The following is a 13,451-nucleotide window of genomic DNA, read 5'->3' as shown; positions in this document are numbered from 1 at the left end:
AATAAAGAAAAACATTTCACAGCCCGTTTTGTTCATATTTACCAAGGGTGTGTCACGCCCTGACCTTAGAGAGCCTTTTATGTCTCTATTTGAATTGGTCAGGGTGTGATTTGGGGTGGGCATTCTATGTTTTTGTTTTCTATGATTTWGTATTTCTATGTTTTGGCCGGGTATGGTTCTCAATCAGGGACAGCTGTCTATCGTTGTCTCTGATTGGGAACCATACTTAGGTAGCCCTTTTCCCCTCCTTTCAGTGTGGGTAGTTKACTTTGTTTGTGGCACTTAGCCTTAAGCTTCACGGTTGTTTTGTGTTGTTTTTGTCGGTGTCATCCTAATAAAAAGGAATATGTACGCTCACCACGCTGCGCTTTAGTCTACTTCATTCGACGGCCGTGACAGGGTGCCAATATTAGTGCAGGGCACTGCAAGCCCTAACAGTGCCATACAATGTTAGGTTGAATAAAGGGGCATTAGTCATAGTGTCTAGATTGTCTCACTTTTAGACAAAAAACATTTTCTGACCACAGGCTAAAACAATTATAGCCCTAGGGTAGAACAACACACCTATACTTTAACCACTGCTAGAAAAACAAAACCCAAGACCAATAATTCAAATGATCCTCAGTAAAGAATACAATTTAATGTAAAGCATAGGTGCTCAATTGTCCACATTCCACAGTACCTCTAGTGTTGACAAACCTGTTGGTGTTGAAATTCTACACTTAGAACTATTCAATTGTATTTTTCCAACTGAGCTTATGTTGTGCACAGTTGACCGTCCTGAGGCAAGCCATAAAAAAGCATTTTGGGAATAGTAAAATGAAATCAAATTGTATTAGTCACATGCACCGAATACAACAGGTACAGTGAAATGCTTACTTACGAGCCCCTAACCAACAAAGCCGTTTCAAAAAAATACGGATAAGAATAAGAGATAAAAGTAACAAGTAATTAAATAGCAGGGACAGCTGTCCCTGTAGCAGTAAAATAACAATAGCAAGACTATATACAGGGGGGTATCGATACAGAGTCAATGTGCGGGGGCACCGGTCAGTTGAGGTAGTATGTACATGTAGGTAGAGTTGTTAAAGTGACTATGCATAGATGGCAACAGAGAGTAGCAGTGGTGTAAAGAGGGGGCGAGCGGGGGGGCACTGCAAATAGTCTGGGTAGCCATTTGATTAGATGTTCAGGAGTCTTATGGCTTGGGGGTAGAAGCTGTGTAGAAGCCTCTTGGACCTAGAGTTGGCGCTATGGTACTGCTTGCCGTAGCAGAGAGAACAGTCTATGACTAGGGTGGCTGGAGTCTTTGACAATTTTTAGGGCCTTATTGACACTGCCTGATATAGAGGTCCTGGATGGCAGGAAGCTTGGCCCCAGTGATGTACCCCAGTAAGGAACTTGAAGCTTTCAACCTGCTCCACTGCAATCCCGTCGATGAGAATGGGGGCGTGCTCGGTCCTCTTTTTCCTGTAGTCCACAATCATCTCCTTTGTCTTGATCACGTTGAGGGAGAGGTTGAAAATAAATGTTTCCATCTAAACAAGGTTTCATGTAAACTTAAGAAATATCAAAGTATGACTATAAATCAAGTTGTTGCTTGGAATAATTTTTATCTTGCAAATACTGAAATTAATGAAGAGTGTTGAAGATTGTTTTTTTAATGGTATGTTACCTAAGGGGGCAGGCTCTTTCTGACTGGCTCTTGATGAACAAATGGTGTAGTGAACATGGATGGAGAATGAGGCACTGATACATGCACGTAACAAAAGACGGCAGTTCAAAATTTTGCCACAATGATGTCATCCCATGCAGAGAGAACACGTTTTTATGAAACTGGCATCCCCTCTCGCCATCGGCCAACATCTCTGAGCCCCTCGGATACCCCGGCATTAAACTCATCCTCAAGGTAGCCTATGGATGTCCCCGAAATGTGACACGCAACCTCAAGTGAAACAACTGGTACCAGCACTAATTGAAATTTAGCATGCAAAGTGACAATGCCTGGGCCCTGGGCAGCATGGATTAGGTCTTGAATAGAGGCAGATTCTGTTAAAGTTTACTGTGGTGGTTGGTGTACAGACGAGCTCCATGCATCTGCTCATTGGGTAGACTGAGAAAACACAGGATTGTGTATGGTTGCTCATTTGACCTTGATTTAATCCCATTTTAGAGCCCTCCTCTCATAGCCTTTTGTTACTATTTCAAAAACCATAACCATGTTAGGCTAACACTTCTAGTCCCCACACAAGTACAAATTAAATGGGACTTTTGAATTTACATTTGAAAGCAGGTTTATACGAATTTGGCAGACTCAAAATGCAAATGTTCATAACTCTCTTCAAACAACACACAACAAAAAATATATGTTAGGATAAAACAGAACAACAAAGAATGAAATAGTGAAAGCACTGTTTTCTCTCAGGTTTCCACTGTAGCCTATTGGAGGAGGCAATCGCATTATGGCAGACAAACCTCTGGGGCTGCTTACTATCTCTAAGGGCGTTTTCAAATAAGAKATTTGTGAGAATTCTACAGAATACATTTTGTTTTCACAAGACCTGAAAATAACCGTTTCAATGGTACGATTAGCAAGACGCACCTTCTACATGACGTTAACAAGCTAGCTTGTTTACAACGGGCAAAATAGTACAATACCTGGTACTCAGGATTTGTTTCAGCCAGGGTTCATTTGCATTTCACACATGCTTTATTGTGAGGATCAGGGTACCAAACGTTCCAGGATCCTGATCATAAGGGGATATCTAAAAGCGCCCTAAGATATCGCTCTGACATTTTCACTAGATACTAACAAAAAACAACTCCCTTCCTTAGATATGTAATCTGGATCCCAAGTTCTTTTACAGTGCCTCATCCATGGTGTCATCTCTACAACTGTCAGTTATCTAAACCGACAAATTATTGATGCACGAGTTAGAGAGGTGGTGGAATATACTGTTGACGGTTTGTGCAATTTTAAAATGTTGAGCGACGATTGAATTTGAATAAAAATCATGATTTCACACTGAATTAAATGGCTTCACTTTGTTACAATTATCATAACTCCACAAAAAAGCTAGTCAATAAACCGTGTTTATTCAAACTTTGGTTACTTTATTTTACAGTCCATTATTTACCCAGTATTTACCCAGTCCAGAGATAGGAGAAGGGTAATAAGATACACAATCAGATATTGAGAGCCAAAGGTCTGGTACAGCCAAAAGCTTTGTGGTTAACTAATTCAATCAATGACTGACTAGATTTTATAATACTATGCCTGACCTTAAATAGCATGAAGAGTGAATGGGCTTACACATACTTTCATGATAACACTTTATGACAGCTCTGGTAAGATTTGCGAGATAAATGTTGTTTTGTTGTTGTTGTTGTTGATGATGATGCGCTCCATAGATACACCTGGTATGAGGTAAGTAATGCACCTGCAGCTGATGCAAAGGTAAACAGAATGAGAAGATAAATACACAAGCCTGCCTGGCTCTGCTGGAATAACAGGAGTTATCTTACTGAACACCTCGATTCCATTTATTACAGCTTGCCTGCAAAAACGTACCATAGGCCTACCGAGAAGATTTCATATCAACAGGGGCTTGCATTAAATCCACAATCCACAGTATTTTAGCCCAACAGCATCCCTGTCTTTTGGTTTAAAAGATAACTAGCTACATCACTCTCCAAATTTAACCACTCTGAAATCCATATACGAAGCTATGGGTTGTTAGAGCTGTTGTAATGAGTATGATGGGAGACAGAGTGCTGGTTTCAAGTGCAGGGCGCAGCAGGTGTTTATTTAGTAAAGAACCACAGGAGGAGGCAGGTAGCTGGGTCCAGGGGCAGGCAGAAGGTCATACACAGGGAATCCAAAAAGGTAACAGTACAGGCAGGGAAAAAGGCTAATAACGTAGTCCGGGAGATCAGGCAAGAGGTTGATGACAGGAAATCTGATAGGCAAAGGTACAGGCAGGGAATAGGCTAAAAAAACATTGTTAGTGAAGATGTCCAAAACTATGATACACAGGAGGACTAACACGGGAAAAAACAGAGCTCCGAATAAAAATATGTTTTAAAACAAACAATACCTCACAATGATGGGGTGCAAAGAACTGAACTAAATAGTGTGTGTAAATGACATACAGGTGTGTGAACAGGTGATCAGAATTCAGGTGATTGGGATCTGGAGAGTGAGCTGTGTTCATGGGATCTATGTGTTTGAGAGTGTGAGCTGGAAAGTGTGCTGGAACGTGAGCTCCGTTCAGAGGATCCATATGTTTGAGAGTGTGAGTTGGAAGCAGACGTTACAGCTGTAGATGAAAGAATATCACCTGTCATTAATAGAAAGTTCACCTGCTATGTCCAAGAAACGCTAAACAAAAGATAAAACATGAAACAATCTATGTTGTCCAAATATATTAAAAGATACGTAGGGCTAAATAATTAGCCTAACATAAACATAAAAGTATAGCTATTTGTATTCTCTTCAATTGCTAGGCTATACAATTACGGTAGATATACATACTTATTAGCTAGCTATWAAAATGATACATCAAAACACCCAAAAATATCTGTTATTTTTTAAATCACGATGCAATGACCAACATTAGGCTTGATCTCAGAGATGTGCCGGAATGACTATGGGTGTACTTGGACGTTTATTTTTATAAAACCCGACAGAAGAACCTTCGCCAAAGCAACCATGTTCTGACATCATGACATCAGAGCCGTCAATACGATTTACTTCAACTTTCCTCTCTGTCACGTGTTGTTTTTTTAAAAGGCTGCAGTGACCTCTTTTTCAACTCTCGATTTTTCATACGTGGCCTACTCCTGCAACTTCATTGGATGATCGGCTAGGGTGATACAAAGAGTAAGATGGAGGGCCTGTGATGGGTTGGGGATGAGACCAACCAGTCACGATACTGAAATACAATAAACATAACAATAGTGTTGCCGGCTAATATTGCTTGAGAAATATGGGTTCGGCAATCAATACTTTTATCGTCAGTGACGTTGAATAGTAATGAATGCCTATTCAATTACGTAAACAGAAACGTGAAAAAGAGTAACTATTAGCCTAATTGTCTCTCCAGAAAGAAAACAGCATTTTCTTCCATGCAACCTTTGTCTGAACGTGCAAATATTTGTATTACATTGTAAATGACCAAGAAATAAATGTATTCTGAAAGAGAATAGCCAAATAAATGGCTTCATTAATGACATAGATTGGTTGCGACACAAATAAAATAAAAAACTCGTAATAAAATAGGCCTACTAAATGACATCATAGTATGTGTATTAGCCCGCCACATTGCACAATACAAAACAAAGGCCTGTTTTTTATTGCTGTTTCTAAATATATTTTGCAGTCTCATACATCATCTAGCCACGTTTGCATTCCAGAAAGAGAAAACAGCATGCCACTCTATTCAACGCAATTGGTTGAAATACATTGGTCTGTTATTATTTGTCATGAAGCAGCTTCTATCCTACTGTCTGTGGTTCCACCTCACTCATGACCCTAGAGCCCAAAGACTGCTAACAGAGAAGAACTCCATTCTATCACTAACCTTATCAAGGTGAACACCCATGAGCTTTTCCCATTCAAGCTTTATTCTTCATTTCAGGTGAAAATGTAAATGAACAACTATGATGAACTAACTCAAACCGGAACATGTATAGGAAGAGTCTGGCCTTAGATCATTTACCTCCAGTAAAATGTAGAAAACAATCCTCACTGAATTAAGATATGTTTATATAGTAAACAAAATAATAATAATGAAATTGAAATAATTATAATAATATCAATAATATGAATTCATGATAACAATATAGTTGTTATAACAATATAACATATAATTGAAAATATAGCAGCTCAAGACAGGTTTATATATATATACACATTTAAAAAAAAAAATATTACTGTATATATATATATATACTGTATATATATACTGTATATATATATATATATATTTGCTAGGTCACAAAGCCATTGTTTATAATATTCAAATGATTTTATAAATTGCGTATGAGTCTGGTTCCTAGCCCCTGGGTCTTGCAAACAGTGTTTCTCTTATAGGTAAAATTATTATTTTGAATAAGGACAGAATTTTTTTTCTCCAAATGCTAAGCATCATCAACTGCTAATTACAGTGAATGTTAAAAAATATACATATAGGTTGGTATTTTATGACAAGCTAAAGCATCTACTCTACTATTTTCATTGAAAGAATGTAATCAGACAACTAAACAATTGTAGTTGTAAAAAATATAGCATTTTACAATTATTATGTATAAATGTTCAGTGTGAAAATTCTTACGCTCAGACAGAGGCCTAAACACTACCATATAGTGGGTGGCAGGTAGCCTAGCGGTTAGGTGCGTTGGGCCAGTAACCGAAAAGGACGCTGTGGTTTGAATCTCTGAGCCGACTAGGTGAAAACTCTGTCGATGTGCCCTTGAGCAAGGCACTAAACCCTAACTGATCTTGTAAGTTGCTCTGGATAAGAGCTTCTGCTAAATCACWAAAATGTAAATATTTATTTATTTTGCCAGTGGAACACAACATTGGATATGTGTATGGGCCTACCTACTCTACAACTATAAATGTCAACTGGAAAGTACAAATTCCCAGGCTTATTTAGGCCTGCCTATGTAACAATTTAGGCAACATCCTTTTCCAATGTACCAGTTAAATTATATGCTGTTTGAAATATACCAAAGTTTTATTTAGCAACTCTAAAGGACTATCAAGGTATGTGGAGCACACTTCTCGTCAAAAACTACTATAGGCTACATGAAGATAGCATCAGCTTCTTATTCACTTGGTAGGCTAAGTACAGTAGGTTTTACAGCAGGGATCATCAACTAGATTCAGCCGCATGTCGATTTTTTCTTTATGGTCAAGGCCAGAACATAATTACAAAAAAATGGACAGAAAATTGGCCGCAAGAAGCCCAAACGGATATAATATTTGKCTAAAACATAATAATTTCAACCCTTGTGCCTCTCAAATATGCGTGGGAATACTTGGGAGCAGATTTTCCTAATTAAAATCACTTGGAGCCGATTTCCTGGTGTTTTTAAACTCTTTTAAGTCTAACAATAAAAGTGTAAATTCATAATATATATAAATACATATATTTAGCTCAGAAAACTTTGGGTGCCAAATAAAACCACCCGCTGGCCGCCAGTTGGGGAACCCTGGTTTACAGTATGTATATATTTATGTTTACAGGGAACGTATTTACATTGTGGTTGGTATCCTACCGGTATGTAAGAGGTAGGCTCTACTCATTCTAACCCGCCAACACTCATCCCTTCAAAAGCAAACACAAGACTCGTGTTCTGTGACAAATCATCACACAAAAATAGCACATTAACTGAAGTGTAGATAATCAACCTACCGCCCTATTTTCAATGAACGAGGGATAGTGCTTGGTGGTTAAACATTGGTAAGCTACTGTAGCGCTCTGCTCTCATGAAGTCTGTTCCATTGTGCCACTGAACACGCTGCTCATCATCATTCACAAGAGAAACCTGTGTGCTCCGGCCAGTGCACAGCACATTTAGATGCTTCCATTTCCAACAAAATGATTAAGCTATACAACAGATGCCTCYTTAATCAAATACAGAACTGTCCATACTAGACACAATCATCTTCAGGAAATGTATCGCCTACTGACTGTTGTTGGTTGTTCATGCTGTTATTTTACAAATTGCAGACAAGAGGAAAATCCATGCTGCATTATAAAGTAGTCTAACGCGTTTACTTTAGTGTTGAAGATTGAACTGTTTGAAATTATATAAACCTAGAGATGTATTGACTTGGCATGTATACAATGACATACAGTAGCCTAATAAACATATGGTATGTCCTTCATAACAAACAATAACCTACGTTCGGTTACCTGAGAGGATGAGGGCATGTTCGGTGCAACCCTCATTATAGCTATTGTTAATTATTTCAGTTCAAAAATCAAAGAAGCGCCTTGCCACAATGTTATCCCCGGAACGTTCTGTGACAGAGGTGTGATTTTTGTCGTTACAACCAGTCAACCACTCAACGTGCTGTGAAACTCTACAACCCGGTCGGCAAGACGTTTTTTAATGGAATTCAAACATGCTCTTACCTTCCACAGCTATAACGGTGGGTATTATCCATAAAATCCATAGAATATCCATTATTGGTTTCTTTGGACGAAAGTGTTAAAAGCCCAGACATTCAAATAAAATAAGTCCTGAAAGCCATTGACAGCGAATGCTGGCGGAGATGAGCGGACCTTCACCTTCAATAGAGTAAACCAGACGCCATAGAAAATAACTAAAATCTGAAACAAGTTTGGGCGTAACCAAAAACAGCAGACAAAGGGGTGCCGTGTATATTTCAGCATTATCCACGCTAGGAAAATTGCTCCACATCTCAAATTTAGGACATGTGCWTATTACATATATATATGATCCAAACCCTAAAATATATCATAAATAGCCTAGGACTTTTGTTTCTGCTTGTAGTTGTTGAACATGTCACGCTCTCCCCCTGCCAAAAGAAGTTCCACTATCCATACTGTCAATCATAAAGATAGAATCGCCTAACAGCCTCATCTATGTCTGATAATCATGAATTTTAGAATCACGTGGAAGGGTGATAGTCGAGCAATAAGTTTTCTGCCTACGACATTTATGTAGATTTTGTTGTTAGTAATGTATTGTATATTAATGTCTTGACACTCTTGGCAGGTGACAAGGAGCATGGATCAGATAATTCAACAAAGAGTAAGTGATGTTACAGTCATTTTTAATGGTCCGGTAAATACCAATCATTGAGTCATGTTTTATAATTGTTTTGTTTAGGAGAACGTCTTCTTTATAGGAAACCCCACTATAAAAGTTAGCTTAGTCTGTTAGTATTATTTACTCAATAATTATGCCTTGAGTATAATTAAGATAAGGGGTAGAAGGGCTGAGTGATATCTTTCAAAGTAATTATAATAATAGGATGCGTGTTCAATTCATGAGCCATCTATTAAAAAAATAGATGGCTCATAGATAGATACACTCTTTTAAAAAAGCGTTTCCGAAAGGGTTCTTTGGCTGTCCTCATAAATCAAATCAAATTGTATTTGTCACATGCGCTGAATACAACAGGTGTGGACATTACAGTGCAATGCTTACGTACAAGCCCTTAATAACCAACAATGCAGTTTTAAGAAAAATTATTGTAGAGAAAGTATTTACTAAAATGAACTGAAGTAAAAAATAAAATAKAAATACAAATAGAAAAGAGGGAAATATAAAAATAACAAATAATTAAAGAGCAACAATAAAATAACAGATGTGAGGCTATATAGAGTGGGTACCGGTACAGAGTCAATGTGCGGGGGTACAGGTTAGTCGAGGTAATTGAGGTAATATGTACATGTACTGTAGGTAGAGGTAAAGTGACTATGCGTAGATAATAAATAGTCTGGGTAGCCATTTGCAAATAGTCTGGGTAACCATTTGATTAGCTGTTCAGGAGTCTTATGGCTTGGGGATAGAAGCTGTTAAGAAACCTTTTGGACCTAGACTTGGCGCTCTGGTAACGCTTGCCGTGCGGTAGCAGAGAGAACAGTTTATGACTAGGGTGGCTGCAGTCTATGGCAATTTTTACGGCCTTCCTCTGACACCGCTTGGTATAGAGGTCCTGGATGGCAGGAAGCTTGGCACCAGTGATGTACTGGGCCGTACACACTACCCTCTGTAGTGCCTTGTGGTCGGTGGCCGAGCAGTTGCCATACCAGGCGGTGATCTACCAGTCAGGATGCTCTCGATGGTGCAGCTGTATAACTTTTTTAGGATCTGAGGACACATGCCCAAGTTTTTTCCTGAGACTCCTGAAAGGGAATAGGCATTGCGATGCCCTCTTCACGACTGTCTTCGTTTACCTCCTATGTGGACAGCCAAAGAACCCTTTTTTATTTACGAGTGTACATGTGTTTGAGKCATTTGGACCTATATGGAATGAAAACGTAGCCAAAATATAGCAATAGTATCAGTGATAAAAAGGTACATTTAGTATAAATCCTGTTTTTCATAATTTGATTTCTAATGTTTTTCTCAAATCCCCCGCTGTAGATAGTCCACTGCAGTAATAGATAGCATTAATAGCATTCAAATTACTAGATGGAATAGTCCTATGTGCTTTTAAAATGTACTGTATGGGATGCTGCTGTGTTTTTCATGAGTCATTGATAACTAATGATAATTATCCACTATCTCTGAGTGATATAATATAGTTGATATAAATGATGTATCGTATTCATGAATGTAATTAATGTTTTATAGATATTAATGTTTTATAACACAAAATAGTCATGAATAATGTATCATACAAATCTGTTGTGTTCTATGTGGTTAATGTAATTACAGTGGTTGTGTTCTACATATACTGTATACAGTATATTACAGTAACATCATTTTTATCAAACATATTATATCATCCAGAGATAGTGGAAATGTATCATTTTATCCATATGTGTGTGTGTATGTATATAGATGTGTGTGTATGAGTGTGTGTGTTGTGTTCTATATGGTTACTGTAATTATTTAGCACTTTTTGGTGACATATACCGAAATCCCCTGAAAGTATTCAGGTATGGATATCAGGTCCTAATAAAGTGACTGACTGGTCCTGGGTTTGTGCACTGTAGATTCAATCATGCAGCTCTTTTTGTTTAATAGTTCATACAATTATGTGGTGTGGTGGAGTTTGGAGAATAAGCTATCTAGAAGCTATTGTGTACCGAACCTACCAGAAAAATATATTAAAATAAATATAATTATGAACATTAACAATGGATATGAAAATGATCAATGGTAATGTATTTTACTCTCAGACACTGTAATACTAATTAAAGGAGCTAACTTACCAGTATATGTTTTGGTCAACTTTTCAGCATCTCAGATGAGTGATAATGGCCATTTTGTTTTCTGGTTTATACATACAGAATAAATGAATGAATGAAATGTATGAATGTATGAATGAAAACATGCATGCTGTKCTGTACATGCAATCAATGCATCAAAACATAGTGATTGCAGGAGTTGTATTACACTATAAGCCATTTGAGCTGTACAATCCATATCCATTTCTCCTCATTGCATCAACTTTGTCTTTAGAAATTATGACGTTATTGTCCCACTTGAATCATGTAAAATGGTGTATGATAACATGCCACAGTATGGTATTGTGTAAATATAAACTACCCCTTTTATAATTCAGCTGTCGATATTCACTGAAAAAGTTTTAGTAGTTAGTATTCTTATGCCGACAACTATTACACTATGAGCAATATAGTATACTGATGAAGGTTACTGAAATTAATATACTTTGTTGAAAGGTCAAGACCCTGAGGATGATGATTAGCTGCATGACCATTTTATTCAAGTCATGTATGCGTGATGATTAGGCGCAGTTGMGTCATTCAGAGTTCACAAATCATTAAGACTGCCAACAATGGCAGTGAAACATCAAAATCGTTATAGCGTTACAGTACAGAGTTAATTGCATTTCAACTTTTGACCCTGATTGTACTATGGGCATAATATTGGCTACCATAAGTAATATTAATGGTCTATACAGTTATGGTTGTTATACTTTAACTTAAAATCCAAAGGGTCGTCTGTGAAACATTGGGCAAAAAGGATTGACTGTCAACAACAGAATGACGTAAATGTCCGCCCCCCCCCCCAAAAAAAAAAATCACAGCATTAATCTTCTTCATGTGGAAGAGTATTTAGCTCAAAGTATGAATGCAGCTTGAAAACAAGCCATAATTGATCCCCCCAAGCTGTTAAGATCAAACTAAGCTCTGAAATTGGCACATCAGGTTGGTACATGAAAGACTAGTACTGCCATCACTGGCAACAGTGCCAATCATTTTCCAACTCTGTCTTTCTACTATACAAAATATTAAGATTTTGGGGGGGGAAATATGAATCATTTGAATATAAAAACGCCATGCTGTAACTTCTCTCCATCAAAATACTGTTGCCTAAGCAATTCTAAAATGTCATTGTTGGTTGGTGGAGAAATGACATCTAAATCTATGTCACTCATGTGCAAAGCCAAAACAGAATTTTTGAATTTAAAACAGTATATAACCGATTTCCTGTTTCAGCAGCTGGTAGTGTAATCCAAATGACTGTACTGATACTGAGGCATGATGGGTAAAAAAGAAACAGATACGTTTTATATGTGGAGATGACGTACACTGGGAGAGATGCTGTCTTAAAATGGAGCTCAGGACTCTTTTAAGCAGACATACCGCAATGGAGCCATGGAGCCAAATCATTCCATAGCATTTTAACTAAATTGTTTGTTTTACAACATTACGTAAATAGATCTAAGGTCCTTTATGATATGTTGATCATATATACAGTCCCCATGAGCATAACATTGTGGATTGAATTCCATTTAACAGTTTCTGTAGTATTAGACTGCATTGGTGAATACAACGCGTGGGATTGCAGGTTTAGCTCTCTACCATGAATAACCTGCCGATCACAATATTATCTTGCATATTTAGCAGTATTGGATTTTAGGATATTTAATGCCAATCAATCAGAATTAGAAATATGCCTTATTAGTGTTATTACAGTGTTACTAGAAGAGCAACTTAATGTAAAATGTAATGTAGATATGTTACTCTGTTAAAAATAACGGTGCTTTGCAGTTCTATTTAAACCTTGTTGAGGGCCATACATGAAGCGAGCAATAGCAACCTTTTTGGCTCTATATAGCACCATTTATTCTAGCAGTGTAAGATATAGCTATATATTACAATTTGTTTTACAGTTTACCTTCATGGGACAATAAAGCACATTTTTCCTCAATTTGGTCTTTTCAAATCTTTATGAATGAAAATATCTGTGTTACCCATCCAATTGCAAGGTTTCATTTTCTATGCTTTAAAATGTACAGTGGGGTTCAAAATTATTGACACCCTTGATAAAGATGAGCAAAAATGACTGTATAAAATTAATAATTAAAATACTGAACTATGCTCCAAAATGTACAAATTATATTATTTTATGCTAATACAATTGCTCAGAGAAAAATATTTTGTTTAACAAGTCATCTTTATTTTTTCTCAAAAGGCAGGGGTCAGAATTATTGACACCCCTGTTTTCAATACCTTTAAATTCCTCACCTTCCGAGGACAACTGCACTGAGCCTTTTCTAAAATGTTTTATGAGTTGAAGAACACATTGGGAGGGATCTGAGACCATTCCTCCATACAGAAACATTCCAGATCCTTGATATCCTTCGCCTGCGCATATGGACTGCCGTCTTTAATTCAAACCATAGGTTTTCAATGGGTTTCAAGTTCGGAGACTAAAATGGGCATTACATTTCTTTTTATTTTGTGGCCAATTAACAATTTCTTCGTGGA

The 13,451-nt window shown here is 37.4% G+C and overlaps 1 protein-coding gene across 9 annotated transcripts in view; it reads right to left on the bottom strand.

The window, feature by feature from the left end:
* LOC111969988 (ephrin type-B receptor 2-like) overlaps positions 1–8,313 on the bottom strand; it is a 182,979-nt gene extending 174,666 nt beyond the window's left edge. For all 9 annotated transcript variants that reach the window (XM_023996443.2, XM_023996448.2, XM_023996446.2 and 6 more), the window contains exon 1: positions 8,148–8,313. In XM_023996443.2, the coding sequence (XP_023852211.1) occupies positions 8,148–8,199 (52 nt within the window). In that variant the 5' untranslated portion in view covers positions 8,200–8,313. The remainder of the gene's footprint in view (positions 1–8,147) is intronic.
* Between the last annotated feature and the right edge of the window lie 5,138 nt (positions 8,314–13,451).

The sequence above is a fragment of the Salvelinus sp. IW2-2015 genome, linkage group LG11 (genome assembly GCF_002910315.2).
Source record: "Salvelinus sp. IW2-2015 linkage group LG11, ASM291031v2, whole genome shotgun sequence".
NCBI lineage: Eukaryota > Metazoa > Chordata > Actinopteri > Salmoniformes > Salmonidae > Salvelinus > Salvelinus sp. IW2-2015.
The sequence above is the reverse complement of the archived record's forward strand: the minus strand, read 5'-3'. Positions and strand labels throughout refer to the sequence as shown.